A 15466-nucleotide genomic window follows, 5' to 3' on the forward strand; every position below is an offset into this window, starting at 1 on the left:
GTGTGGGCCACCATGCCCAGCCCCTGGGATCCCTGGAGCCCAGGAGTTGAAGACTGCAGTGTGCTATGATCAGGTCTGTGAATAGCCACTCCAGCCTGGGCAGCATAGCAAGATCCCATCCGAAAAACAAAAACCAAAAAAAAAAAAAAAAAAGGTGGCTAATAAATGCAGAAGAAATGACAATTGGAAAATCACCACATTGCAACCCCACAAGTAATAATTGAATCAAGCAAGGATCATTAATAAATACTAAAATAGGCTAAGCACAGTGACTCAATGCCTATAATCCCAGCACTTTGGGAGGCTGAGGCAGGCAAACTTCTTGAGTCCAGGAATTTCAGACTGGCCTGGGCAACACGGCCAAACCCCACATCTATAAAAGAATACCAAAATTATCCAGGTGTGATGGCACACACCTGTAGTCCCAGCTACTAGAGGGGCTGAGGTAGGAGGATCACTTGAGCCCGGGAGGTGGAGGGTGCAGTAAGCTGAGATCATGCCACTGTACTCCAGCCTGGGCTACAGAGAAAGAGATCCCATCTTAAAAACAACAACAACAACAACAAACAACAAAAAGCTAAAATAATTGAGTAAAAGATGCATGGGAAACAGAATATGCATATGACCCAAAGTCCATGCCCAGATATCTATTAGTAAGAAGAGAAATGAAATATTTACAACGGAGAGAGCTGGGAAACATCACATTAACCAAATTTACCAAACTTTAACATTATCGATAATAGACCAAATTGACATTTTATGTCTACTGATGTGATGCAATGGGAAGTACACAACATCACCATTACAGCAATCTTTTTCCTTTTTTTTGGAGACAAGGTCTCCCTCTGTCACCCAGGCTGCTGTGCAATGGTACAATCATAGCGCACTATAACCTAGACCTATCGGGCTCAAGTGATCCTCATGCCTCAGCCTCCCAAGTAGCTGGGGCTACAACAGTGAGCCAACGTGTGTGGCCCCTTTATAGCATTCTTTTTTTTTTTTTGAGATGGAGTCTTGCTGTGTCACCCAGGCTGGAGCGCAATGGCACAATCTCAGTTCACTATTACCTCTGCCTCTCAGGTTCAAGCAATTCTCTTGCCTCAGCCTCCCAAGTAGCTGGGACTACAGGTGTGCACCACTATGCCCAGCTAAATTTTATATTTTTAATAGAGACGGGGTTTCACCATGTTGTCCAGGCTGGTCTCGAACTCCTGACCTCAGGTGACCACCTGTCTTGGCCTCCCAAAGTGCCGGGATTAGAGGCGTGGGCCACCGCACCCGGCCCCTTTATAGCATTCTTCACAAAAAGGTTTAACTTGAATCTAATATTGAGGAAATAATCAGATAAATCAGAATGTGACCTAGATAATTCAAAAATACCAGTATTATGAAAAATTTAAAAAATCATAACCAAATGAAATATATAAACCTTGACTGGATCTTGGATTAAAACACTCTCCTAATTTTTGAGATAATTAGGGAAATTTGAAAATGGACTGTACATGATATAATATTGAATCAATATTGGATCTGTATTCAATTTCCTAGATGGGATAGTATTAGGAGAATATTCCTGGCTGGGCACAGTGGCTCGTGCCTGTAATCCCAGCACTTTGGGAGGCCGAGGCAGGCGGATCATCTGAGGTCAGGAGTTCAAGACCAGCCTGGCCAACATGGTGAAACCCCGTCTCTACTAAAAATACAAAATTAGCCAGGCATGATAGCAAGTGCCTGTAGTCCTAGCTACTTGGGAGGCTGTGGTGGGAGAATCACTTGAACCTGGGAGGCGTAGTTTGCAGTGAGCTGAGATTGCGCCATTGCACTCCAGCCTGGGTGACAGAGCGAGACTCTGTCCAAAAAAAAAAAAAAAAATTCTTGATTTTAGGAGATAAGCATGGAAGTATTTGAGGTAAATTGTCATGATATCTATAATTTTCACATAATTCAGGAAAGGTATACAAAAGTTCATTACAGTATTTTTTTCAGCTTCTCTGTTTGAAATGTCTCAAAAAGCTGGGGAGTAGGGGAAAAACTATACATTACACGGAATTATTTTAGCAAAAACAGAAATGCTGCTGTTTTACCTAAAAATCATCACGTAGAAAAAAATGTTAATACTTTATCTTAGGCCGGGCGCGGTGGCTCAAGCCTGTAATCCCAGTACTTTGGGAGGCCGAGGCGGGTGGATCACGAAGTCAGGAGATCGAGACCATCCTGGCTAACATGGTGAAACCCCGTCTCTACTAAAAATACAAAAAACTAGCAGGGCGTGGTGGCGGGCACCTGTAGTCCCAGCTACTCGGAGGCTGAGGCAGGAGAATGGCGTAAACCCGGGAGGCGGAGCTTGCAGTGAGCCGAGATCGGGCCACTGCACTCCAGCCTGGGTGACACAGCGAGACTCCGTCTCAAAAAAAAAAAAAAAAAATACTTTATCTTGAGGATTTCTTCAAGAATAAGTGGACAGGCTGGTCAAACTACCAATGAACACAAAATTCTCAGACTCTGACAGTTAAGGAATGAGGATGACCTTCCCTAACAGCTGTGGCTGTGCTTTAGTAACCAAAACTAACATGAGAGATTTCCCATAGCCCTGTGAATCTAAAAACATTAACTGGGCCAGGTGTGGTGGCACATGCCAGTAATCCCAGCACTTTGGGAGGCAGAGGCGGGTAGATCACTTGAGCTCAAGAGTTTGAGACCAGTCCGGGCAACATGGTGAGACCCTGTCTCTGCTAAAAACACAAAACTTAGCCGGGCATAGTGGAGGGCATACGTAGTCCCAGTTACTCGGGAGGCTAAGGTGGGAGGATCACTTGAGCCCAGGAAGTAGAGGTTGCAGTGAGCCAAGATTGTGCCACTCCACTCCAGCCTGGAGGACAGAGCGAGACCCCATCTCAAAAACAACAACAAAAACAAACAAACATAAAACTTTAACTGCATTTTGACCACAACTGATAGTCAAAATATCAATATCATCTATAGAATTGGCCCCCTCCCCAAACCGGGATACTTATGAGCTTTTAAAAAGCACACTGTATATCATCACCATTTCCCACAACAAATGGCTAATGAGATTCACATACTATTGTTCTGTTCATTTTGTGATAAAAACTAATTATGGAAGGCACATTAAAAAATAATACATTTTGGCTGGGCGCAGTGGCTCATGCCTGTAATCCCAGCACTTTGGGAGTCCGACGTGGGTGGATCACCTGAGTGAGGAGTTCAAGACCAGCCTGGCCGACTGGTGAAACCCCTTAGCTGGGCGTGGTGATAAAAATAATTTTTTCCATAGGCATTTATGTTTATAAGAAATCCTAATGGCCGGGTGCAGTGGCTCACGCCTGTAATGCCAACACTCTGGGAGGCCAAGGCAGGCAGATCACGAGGTCAGGAGATCGAGACCATCCTGGCTAACACAGTGAAACCCCGTCTCTACTAAAAATACAAAAAATTAGCCGGGCATGGTGGTGGAGCCTGTAGTCCGAGCTACTTCGGAGCCTGAGGCAGGAGAATGGTGTAAACCTGGGAGGCAGAGCTTGTAGTGAGCCAAGATCGCGCCACTGCACTCCAGCGTGGGCGACAGAGAGAGACTCCGTCTCAAAAAAAAAAAAAAAAAAAAAAAGAAAGAAAGAAAGAAATTCCAACTAGTTCAAAGTAAGCCCCATATTTATAAAGGCACAGCACTGGCTGTTCTCTCTACTAGTATGTTCTCTCCTACCTATCTACCCTGGTTTTTAAGCTTGTTTTATATCAGGAAGTGTTCTTAATGTTAAATGTGAATTATTACAATCTTCCCAATAACCTTATAAAGATGGTACTAGGCTAGGCGTGGTGGCTCACGCCTGTAATCCCATAACTTTGGGAGGCCCAGGTGGGCGGATCACCTGAGGTTAGGAGTTCGAGACCAGTCTGGCCAACATGGGAAAACTCATCTCTACTAAAAATACAAAAAAAATTAGCGGGGTGTGGTGGCATGTGCCTGTAGTCTCAGCTACTTGGGAGGATGAGCCACAAGAATCGCTTGAACCCGGGCAGCAGAGGTTGCAGTGAGCCGAGATCGTGCCACTGCACTCCAGCCTAGGCAACAGAGCAAGAATCTGTCTCAATAAAAAACCAAAAAACAAAAAAACAAAATAAAGATGGTATTATATAGTCAGCTTCATGTTAAAGAGAAAGAGGTTAAGCAAATGCTAAAAATGGAACTTGAGCCCAGGCAATACAGAGCATGCTTTTTAAAACATTATCCATCCATCCACTCAGGAAATACCTTTTGTGCTCCTACTATGTGCCAGATGCTAGTGGTCAATAAGACAGGGTTCCATTGACAAGGGAGACAGAGATGATAAACAGTAAACAAAATATACGCTGATTTTAGTGGAGAGTACTAGTATGAAGAAAGATAAAGGTAGGGTTAGAGACTACCAGGGAGAAGAATGGGAGACAGACTTCTAGACTGAGTGGTCTGGGAAGGGTTAAGCAAGCATGTAGAGGTCTTTGGCAGGGGTTATTCTACTCAAAGTAATAATAACAGCAAGTGCCAAGGTCCAGAAACGGAAAGGGGCACCATGTACTTCAGGAAAAGCAAGAAAACTTGTGTGGATGGAATGGCAGAGTACAGAGAAGGGTAAGAGATGCAGCGGATGTAATCAGGTAGCAAATGGGGTATGGATGGCCTTATAGACCATGGTAAGGTCTGGGGATATATTCTAATGGAAACTGCTGGGTGGTTTAGAGCTGGGATATGTTTTTTTTTTTTTTTTTTTTTTGAGACGGAGTCTCGCTCTGTCGCCCAGGCTGGAGTGCAGTGGCCGGATCTCAGCTAACTGCAAGCTCCGCCTCCCAGGTTCATGCCATTCTCCTGCCTCAGCCTCCCGAGCAGCTGGGACTACAGGCGCCCGCCACCTCGCCCAGCTAGTTTTTTTGTATTTTTTAGTAGAGACGGGGTTTCACCGGGTTAGCCAGGATGGTCTCGATCTCCTGACGTCGTGATCTGCCCACCTCGGCCTCCCAAAGTGCTGGGATTACAGGCTTGAGCCACCGCGCCCGGCCTGGGATATGTTTTAAAAACATTATTCTCTGTGGGACTTAGGAGGAACTATGGAAATAAGAAGAAAGGTCACAAGGCTGTCACAGCACCGTCCAGCACTGTGGTGGCTTGGACCAGGGTATTAGCAGCAAAGGTGGTGAAAAGAGATGGAGTCAGAATATGTTTTACAGGGAGAGTGTTTAAACAGGATCTACTGATGATCTGATCATGAAATGTGAAGAAAAACAGAAACTAAAGATGACTTGGATTTCTGCCTTGAGCTAGCTGCTCCAGTTCAAATGGTTCAAATGCAAGGTGCCTGCCTGCCAGTGATTTGGATGTCAGGTAGTAGTTGCATGTCAGAATCTAGAGCTCAGGGCAGGGGCCCAGGCTGGAGAGAGGACACCTGAGAATCAGCAGAAGGCGAGGTGGGGCAGAGGTTTGCAGACAGAATGACTCCCTGGGACTGGCTCTGGTTCCCCCGCTGAGTAGCCATGTTACACTGGGAAAGTATGTGAAAAGGGAATAAGCAATACCTACCTCACAGAAGAGGGGTGTTGTGAGGACTCAATGAGTCAATACATGTAAAAGGTTTATGTGTATAAATACACATAATACATGCTCAATATACCAGTTATCATTATCTTCATCATCAGTACAAAAATGGAAGGAGGAACAGAGAAACATATAGAAATAGCCAAGGTCTGTGGCCAGAGACCATGATGGAGCAGCTAGAAAGGTCCAAGGAAAAGAAAAAGCCAAGAGAAGAAAGTGTCCCATGAAGAGTAGGCAACTGTGTCAAATGCCAGAGACATTCAGTAAGATAAGGACTGAGAAAATGTACTAAATCCGTCATCAAGAAGAGCTTTCATGACCCTGATAAGAGCAGCTTTGGTGGTGAGGGGAGAACAAGAGTCTGACTAGATGAGTTCCAGTAAGAATGAGGATAGGAAATAATGAAAAGAAAAAATGGGGCCAGGAGCGGTGGCTCACACCTGTAATCCCAGCACTTTGGGAGGCTGAGACGGGTGGATCACCTAAGGTCAGGAGTTCAAGACCAGCGTGGTCAACATGGTGAGACCCTGCCCGTCTCTACTAAAAATACTAAAATGAGCTAGGTGTGGTGGCGTTCACCTGTAGTCCCAGCTACTCAGGAGGCAGGAGAATCACTTGAACCTGGAAGGTGGAGGTTGCAGTGAGCTGAGATTGTGCCACTGCACTCTAGCCTGGGTGACAGAGTGAGACTCTATCTCAAAAAAAAAAAAAAAAAGAAAAGAAAAGAAAAAAAAAAAAGAATGGGAAGTGGGTAAGTGGGACGTAATAAGTACAGAAAACTTTTCCAACTGGTGACCTGTTTGCATGCTGGCAGTAATAATCCAGGAGAGAAACTGATGACGTAAAAGAGAAGTGGGTAAATGTTAAACAAGTTCTTGAGAGGGTATGGAATGCAGGGAGCAAGGGCTGGGCTAGGAGAGGATCAAGGACAGTTCATCCACTAACAGGAGGGAAAGCCCAGTACAGGAATGCAGGCAAAACTAGACAAAGGAAGAAAACAAAGTTTTCTTCTGATTGCTTTTTTTCCTCAGTGAAACAAAAACATTGTCAGCTAAGAGCAATGAGAGGCCACCTTTCATTCCCAAAGGCACCCGTTAAACCCTTTCAGAGCACCTTGTATTTTTCCACCATGGCACCTGTCACAAATGTACTGACTCACTACCAGTGTGGTTATTACAGCTGTCTCCCTCCACAACTCTGAGAACTTTATGAGGCCAGGGACCACACATTTGTCACTTACCACTTATCCCAGCAACTGACATATATCTGTCTTCTAGATCACATACACAGTCACATACTGATCTTTTAGATAAATATTTATCAGAAGTAGCTACCTTCTAGATCGGGGTCGGCAAACTATGACCTTCAGGCGAGATCCAGCCCCCTGCCTGTTTCTGTAAACAGTCTGATTGGAACACAGCCACCCTTGTTCGTTTCCATACTGTCTATGGCTGCTTTCCTACTACAACGAGTTGAACAGTTTCACAAAAAAGACCACATGGTCCACAAAGTCTAAAATATTTACTATCCAGCGTTTTACAGAAAATGCTTACCAAGCCCCCATTCCAGATCACTGGTTATCAAAGGTGGTTACTGGACCAGCAGCAACAGTATCACCTGGGAATTTATCAGATATGCAAATTTATCAGGTCTCGCCCCAGACCTAGTGAATCAGAAACTCTGGAGGTGGGCCCAATAGTCTGTGTTCTTGTAAGACCCCAAATTCTAATTGACATAACAGTTTGAGAACCCCTCTTCCAGGTAATGGATTTATATGACTGGCGAAGTGAGTAAGATAGATACGGCATTTATTCTAGGTGAGTTTACATTCTCACGGAAGAACAAAACAAGTACAAAGAAAAGATAATTACAGGCCATCATTATTAAAATAGTGAGTCAACTTATGGTGGGCTGGGCAGAAAGAGCTCAGGAGCTCAGGTCTGGAAGGGGAGGTAAGCATGATGGAAATGGGCTCCAGGCTTGAGAAGTACAAGAGCCCAGAGGTGGGAAGAAACCTGGCATATACAAGGAACAAAAGGGCAGACAGAGTATCTGTGGTGTGAGAGTGACAGTGTTAAGAGTGGTTGGTAAGCAGCCAAAACATGTAAAGCCTTGGAGACTACAATAAGACTAAGATTCTTTCATGCAATGGAAAGCCCCTGAGGACACTGATAAGATATGATTTATGCTTTTAAAAGATGATGTTGGTTGCTATGTGGACAATGGATTACAGGGGTCAAGAATAGAAGCAAAGAGACAAGTTAGGGTACTGCAGTACACTCGATGAGAGAGCATGGTGGCACAATTAAGGCACCTCTGAGAAGGTGATATTTAAGGTAAAATCAGTATCATCATTCTGAGTTTTCCAGTTAGGCTGTTTTAGACATTAGAGGCTTGGCTCCTAATGGCAGATTATAATTAGCAAGCAATAGCCAGAAGGAAAATATCCACACCCAAGATGACACCCCAGTTGTTGACAACACTTAACTTAGCTCCTCACCACTAGCAGCACTGTGTGGTCACAGTCTCATCAGCACAGAGTCACTACACATATCACACTGTAATCTTCTGTGTCACCCTACAAACAGTAGGAACACTGCAACTTTTCCATCAGTTTCTCCAACAGCAGAGGAATACAAAGTACCTGAAGGAAAAAGGTATGAGGCCGGAAGCAGACCAATTCAGGCATAACAATTCTCTGAAGTTCCAGATTTCATATTAAAAACTCATGTGGATTTTGTATTCTACCCCATGATGCATGATTACGTTGCTTCTAAACATTAAAAAATAATGTCAGGTACAAATTTTCATTGAGACCAGTGGTCCATTCCAGAAAAATATTCTGCTTTGTCCTGTTTCCTCTCTAGTGCACCACTGATACTCTGGGTGAAGAAAAGCAGAGGTTAAAGGAGAAAGAAAAGCTGCAGAGTCACTCAAAACTTTTTAGAAATTTAGTTTCTACCTATATAAAGGGAAATAAATAATTTCATTTGAAAGAACTTCAAGAGTATGTAGAGAAAAAACTGAAAACACGGTTAAACTCAAATCAGAAAGTAATATCCTTATTCATCTTTTGTGAGAAAAGATTTTATGTAAGTGAAATGTGGCATAAAATAGGGCTGAAAGATCTTGTTTAGGACAGAATTTTGTTAAACAGAAAAGAGTAGCTAAAGCAAAAGCTTTAAAACTAATCAAGTCCACGTAAAAATATTAAAAAGATTTAGTTTACAACCATCTTCAGAAGAAAAAGCAATAAATGAAAGTCAAAACCAGGTTTAGTTAGCATTACCTTGCTTTCCTTTTCCCTCTTCCCAAATAGAGAGAAATCACACTCTTAAAAGATGACTTCAACTTTTATTGAATGAGGTCTTTATTTTATAACATTACAAACTAACACTCCCTTTCTGAAAAGGCAGATCTTACACTCAAAGACAATCTTCAAGCATTTTTTTGTTGTTGTTGTTTAAGAAATTGAGGGGGGAAATCCACAGTTTATTAACAAGAAGATTCAAAATTTCATTTTACAGTAATAATGGGACAACAACTAATACATTTCACAATCAAAAGTGGTTCAAGCTAAGAATATCTAGAACAGATTTTAAAATCTGGGAAAGATGACATAAACTGGACAATTATCAGTATTGCTCATCACAATTTTGGCTCTAACAGTACAGAACAAATGCTTGTTTCGCACTGCACCTAAGACGGCTCCTTCATTAAGGTTCACCAGGACACAGGCAGCATCCCCTCCTCCCAGTCATTTGTACAAATCATTAAGGCGAGTCTACAAAGGACCAGTAAGGCACTGGGGGCACAGCAGCTGACTGCAGGAAGTCTATGTAACTTCCCGTAGTAAAACAGCCTTTAATGCAGACATAGGTGTGACAAATTCAGTGTTTTGTTTTTTTTCAGCGTCAACCTGCACCTAAAGCACAAAAGGTCACTTCAAGTCACTTCAATGTAATAAACAATTCCCATTCACCACATTACCAGTGGAAAGATAAATAATTCACTGGGCTAGAAGGAATCAGAAGCAGGAATAGACTTTGGTTTAGACTTAAAGAGAATGTCTTTAACTCTCCAAGGAATACCATTCTGCTTTGTGACATTATACCAATTAATTAGGACTCCTCTATATTCCCATTAATGTCGGATCATTACACAACTTCAATAGCATAAACATTTTTTTCCCACTTTGCTATAATAATAGCTAGGGATACTTCAACAATATAATAATGGTTTAAATTATGACCATTTCTCTTTGGCCTTGTGGTATTTAAGCTTAGAGAAAAATCACATTAAAAAAACAGGCCAGGCGCAGTGGCTCACGCCTGTAATCTCAGCACTTTGGGAAGCCGAGGCAGGTGGATCACCTGAGGTTAGGAGTTCAAGACCAGCCTGACCAACATGGTGAAACCCCATCTCTACTAAAAATACAAAAGTTAGCCAGGGGTGATGGCGCACGCCTGTAGTCCCAGCTACTCAGCAGGCTGAGACAGGAGAATTGCTTGAATTTCGCAGGCAGAGGTTGCAGTGAGCTGAGATTGTGCCACTGCACTCCAGCCTGGGCGACAGAACAAGACTGTCACAACAAAAACAAAAAACAAAGTAATATGGGCCATACCAAGAGCTCACAAAAGCATGGCACTAGTTACTTATTTAGTAAGAGATTCAATTTTATTCATACAAAGTTATTCTCTACGATAAGCATTTGCTCAGAAATGCACCATGGGACATACATAGCAGTCAATAAAATCTTCGTTAATTTCTTCCTGGTCGTCTGTGAAATTAAGGGATCCTTTAGCTATCTAAATATTTCAGCAACATGAGGACACCTGGGATTAACAGATGAAGCACAAATATAAACCCAATTCTTTGGAACATCACTGTGGACACAGTCCTTACCACAATCCACAGCTGTAAATGAATATATTATATAATTCTTCATTGTACAGTGTTACCTAATCACCAGCGGAGAGTAACTCATTCACTCCCATGAAAAGACCACTATAAGAATGAAAATATATGGACCTACCCTATGTTATCTCAAGTCAGGGAAATGAGAGCCCATTTTTGCTACAGAGTTGAAACCTGAATAATATAATAAATATATATATATATTTTTTTTAAGACAGGTTCTCACTCTGTTGCCCAGCCTGCAGTGCACTAGCTATTCATAGGCAAGATCCCATTACTGGTCAGCCTGGGAGTTTTGGCCTGCTCCATTTCCAATCTGGGCTGGGTTCACCCCTCCTTAGGCAAGTTTGTGGTTTCCCACTTCAGGGAGATCACCATATTGATGCCAAACTTACACCCAACCGGCATAGTGTACCACAGCTCAGAATTCCTGGGCTCTAGGGATCCTCCTGCTTCTGCCTCCCAAGTAGCTGGGGCTGTAGGCGTGTGCCACCAAACCTAGCAATTATTATTTTTAATCTTAGAAAATAAATTGTGTCTAGAAAGGAATAGTTAGCACATTTATGCCTAAAGAGGAATAAAAAAGGACAACCGGGTTTACACAAAATGCATTGAAGTGACTGATTTGAAGCAGCCTCTCAAGTACATTCAAACCAAATGGCACAGGAGATTGTCATCTCAGTAAGTCAACCCATTACAGACATCATTTACCCACGTCTCATCTGCCATAAAACCTCAGTTGAAGACTTCAACTGTTCTAGCTATGAAAGCAAAAATATCTCTCAAAGCTTCTCTTTTTAAGGGGAAAAATATTAATTGGAAGCAACTTTCTGTGCATTAAGAAAGTATTTTCTTAGAGGCAAAGAAAAAATACTATGATTAAAAATAACGTGTTCTAATAAAGCACAGTGCCCACACGCAAAGGAAAAAAAAACATAATCACAATCTTTAAGGCTTCCTTGAATGCTAACTGCTATCTTGGCTGTAGTTTTTCACACCATTTGGAAGAAAAGTGTTTGATAGATGATTTCATGTGACTTAGGAATCTTCCAGAACATGAAGTCAGGCAATTTCAGACATCTCTGGCTCTTCACATTGCCTCTTAGAAAAGTTTTTGACAAACTCAAGAGATGAGGAACGATGTAGAAAAATAATTCTTTTCTTCCCATTAAAATCCATCTTTCTTAGTGGATTCTCCAGTGAGGCAAACTGAGACCACAACCAAATAAAATGAGGTATTGATACAATAAATGATCGATCATCAGGACTTCGCCTTCCTTGTTTGAGTGTCTACGAGCATTACTACTGCTAACCAAAGAATAGTTTATTATGTATCATCTCCTTTATTCCAAGCCCAACCAAAGTTAACTTTTATTTCACTATTTCATCAACTATTGGAAAAAAGCAGCACCACAGAGCCATATGCTGTAGCTTTGTCCCCATGTCCCACCTCTTCCCTCTCAGGCCAAATAACCTCCTTACAAACTATACAAGTTTTTTGTTGGTATTTCTGTTGGCATGATTTTGGTGAATAGTTCACTTTGTGTGCATGTGTGTCAAATGACACACTGAACTTCAAAATGCAAACCACAAACAGAATCCCAGACACAGTGCCAATTTATAGATGCTGGTATGACAAATTTCGTACATATTCTGATACATTCAAAAGAAAAAAAACATTGTATGAGTTTCTTGTAAAATACAGAATAAAAGAAGACGTGGAAGTTCTGTGGAAGAAGCAAAGCTATGTATGGCAAGATATGTTTGAAGACCTTTAGTTTTTGCTTATGAAAATTCTAATTATATTTTTAAAAGGGAACAGACATGGATGAGAAATCCAAAGTTGTGCCCACCCAGTTGCATGTTATTATTTTTAAACCAATTTCTAACATTTATGAAGAATAACATACATTTAATTCTGCTTATCAAATTCTCCTTTTGAATGTCTGTATAAACTAAGAGGCAGGTCTTTCTGGATGTCAGATTAATTTATAGGCATTATAAAAACATAACAAACTTACATCAAGATGGGACAAGTCTATGTAAGTAAGTATATTAATTATCTAGGCACTAAAAAGGAGGAACGTTTCAGAAAAAGTTCTTGATGCTTTATCCAAAATTTCAAAAACTGCCCATTTATGGTATACAAGCAAAAGGGAGGTGTTGAAACTTTTACCAGTGTTTTGTCTTAACAATATAAAACCAGTTAATATTTATAATGTAAATAATAAGAACTCAAGGCCAAAGGTAGAACCAAATCAAATCACGAGCTAACACTGTCTGTTTCTTCCACCATGATTTCAAGTTTGTCCAGTAACTGATTTATACTGTGGTTTCTCGACCAGCTTTGAGATTGGGTGCTGAGAACTGTCTCCTCATCCGCGGAGGTGTCACAAACTGGCTACAGTGGCTGGGTTTGTCAGTCTGCCTCTGACAGGAAGTGGCCGCATTGCCCTCTAACTGACCTCCAGTGTTATAATTACAGTAAGACTGACGGTGTTGATGAATATGGCGCTTTGCCTGGAAAGTCTGCACATCAGCAGTGGGGTGACCACTGTGGGAGTTTAATGACTCCGCAGAGGCAGATGCCTGGCAACGCGTACTTTTCGGCTGGCCATTATTGAGAGAATTGCTTCTCCAACGTAGTTGAGGTGGCTGTTGCTGATTATTAATGTGCTGCTTGCTAACTTGGATATGATCTTGACTTCTCATTCCTTGAGAGCCCCAAGGAAACTGGGGATCCTTAAAAGTTCCTTTACCCCCTTTTTCTTGGCTCTCTTCTTTATTCCCTTTCCTTGCTTCATCGTCTTTTGGAATCCTAAGCTCTATAACCTCATCTTCTGTTATGATGATATGTGTCCCAGGACTCCAAGAGTTTCTGTGTTTAGGGTTGCTCTTAAAGGGGAAGCGGGGCTTCCGGTTCTCAGGAGGGATGAATCTATGAGGTACATTCTGACGACGAAGCTGCTTTGTTATCTCCTGCTGTTGCAAGTTCTTAAACCGAATTTGCTCTTGCCTCATCCAACGCAGACGTCCACGTCTAAAAGCTGGATCCCCATTCATCAGCTGGGAAACACGTTCTTCCTTTGCAAGTTCTCCATTGTCTCCTTTACTTACATTATTCTCAGAGGTGCTACTAACACTAGCACCAACAGGCTCCTTTGCTTTGTGGTTTCCTGGGCTTTTCTGTTCCTGAGATCCAATCAGTGGCAAGACTTTTTCCATTTTGAGCATTTTATTTCTTAAGACTTTTATCTCCTCATCTTTCATGTTATTTTGCTTTTTGACTTCTTGCAAAATATCTTCCAGCTTGTCTATATGAACCTTGAGGTCATCTACATCAGTGCTGCCTTTCCCGGTGGCCATGATGTCTTCGATCTTCTCATCCCCAACACCGACGGTATCCCAGACGTCCCTGGCCACTGCCCTCCACGAGTCCCGCTCATTGGGGTCTTTCTTGCCATACATGGCACAAAGCTCCTTCATCTTGACAATGGCCAGGGCTTCAATCTCCTGCCGACTGTGCCTGAAGTCGTTGAGAGCAACCTCATAGCAAATCTCTTTGACAGCCTGAATTTTAAGATCTGAGATTGTGACCCACTTGGAATCTTTACTCAAGCGCCTTCTTTGGGGTATCTGATACATTTTAATTGGTTCACGTTTCTTCCCACTGCTGGGGAGGCCACATTTTTTAACAATGGTTTGCAACTTGCTGGGAGGTAGTTTTTCTCTCAGAGAAGTAATCAGTTTCCAGCTCTCTTCACACGACCTCTTGTCAGAATCGTCCCCGCTATCAGAATCCGCGTCCTTTGAAAAAACAAAATCAAAAAATGGCCCCAAAATAACCAAAATTAAAATGTAAAAAAGGAAAATTAAATTGAAGAAAAAGCAAGCAAAAAAGCCTTAACCAAATTTAAAAATAAAACCAAAAAAACTAAAAAACAAAACAAAACAAAAAACCCCTCAATAATGTGGAAGTCTATTAAGACATATGCCTATGTACATTTCTACTAATATAAAGATTTGCTTATTTGGTGTCCCTAATCCAAATTTCCATTTTCTGGCTTAAGTGATGAAATTTGCCACCAAATTTCTTAGGAGAATTGACAACAGGGGTGAGTTTGTCACCCTATGGTCATTCAAAATTATTCAAATGGCATGCCTTAACGACCTCACTATCTGAAGAAAATGAAGTAAAACCTAGGCCCCACACATCATGCTAACAACCCATGCAGACACTTCCCCACATTTGCCTTGGTTATTGCTGTTGCTTCTTCCAGAATCTCTTTCCCCCATGAGTGAGCACAGATGCCATACAAAGATGTGACGAGCAGGCGGATTAACAAAGGTTAGTAAGGCTGTAGGACGCCAGGTTTTGTTTAGCTTTACTAAAAAGAGCAGCCCTAGAAAAAAGTTAGAAGATGAGAATGTAGAAAAAGAAGCAGTCAAACAGGGATGATGTTAAAAATGCTAAGAATCCCTATTAGCAGACCATGTCAGTTCTTAGTCAACCAAACGTTTTCTTCTGTAAGACAAGAGGGTTTAAAAATCACCTTTCCATGAGCAGAGGATTTGCTATTCTTTGTCATGTTAAATTTATCCATTTCAATTGTACAATTACAATTAAAGTGTGTTATCTGGATAACCAGAAAGCTTTTTTTTTTTTTTTTTTTTAAAAAAAAAGGATCCTCATAGCAGGTGTGTTTTGTCTTGTTTTTCACACACACAAATCAATAAATACCTCACCTCTAAAATTTTGAGAAATAAATTACCAGAACAAAAATTAAGATGGGCAAATATACTTCCACTGAATATAATTTAAAATTCCCCCAGTCACATTTTAATAAGTACAACTTAGAGATATTTTCTATTTAGAAAGCCCAGGACATTTTTAGCTATTTGAGGAATATCACTTTAAGTGACAACTCTTCCAATAAACACATAAAACACAAAGATTATACTCTG

General features: G+C 41.5%; 1 protein-coding gene across 14 annotated transcripts in view; it reads right to left on the minus strand.

The window, feature by feature from the left end:
* Positions 1-15466, minus strand: part of LOC139364414 (kinesin family member 1B) — a 178600-nt gene that overhangs the window by 67093 nt on the left and 96041 nt on the right. For 2 of the 14 annotated variants that reach the window (XM_071100958.1, XM_071100961.1), the window contains exon 21: positions 8919-14308. The exons of the other annotated variants lie outside the window; for them this stretch is intronic. In XM_071100958.1, coding sequence (XP_070957059.1) covers positions 12824-14308 — 1485 coding nt within the window. In that variant the 3' untranslated portion in view covers positions 8919-12823. Of the gene's footprint in view, positions 1-8918; positions 14309-15466 lie in introns of those variants that run through there. 14 annotated transcript variants of the gene reach the window in all.

Source organism: Macaca nemestrina, chromosome 1, assembly GCF_043159975.1.
Source record: "Macaca nemestrina isolate mMacNem1 chromosome 1, mMacNem.hap1, whole genome shotgun sequence".
Classification (NCBI taxonomy): Eukaryota; Metazoa; Chordata; class Mammalia; order Primates; family Cercopithecidae; genus Macaca; species Macaca nemestrina.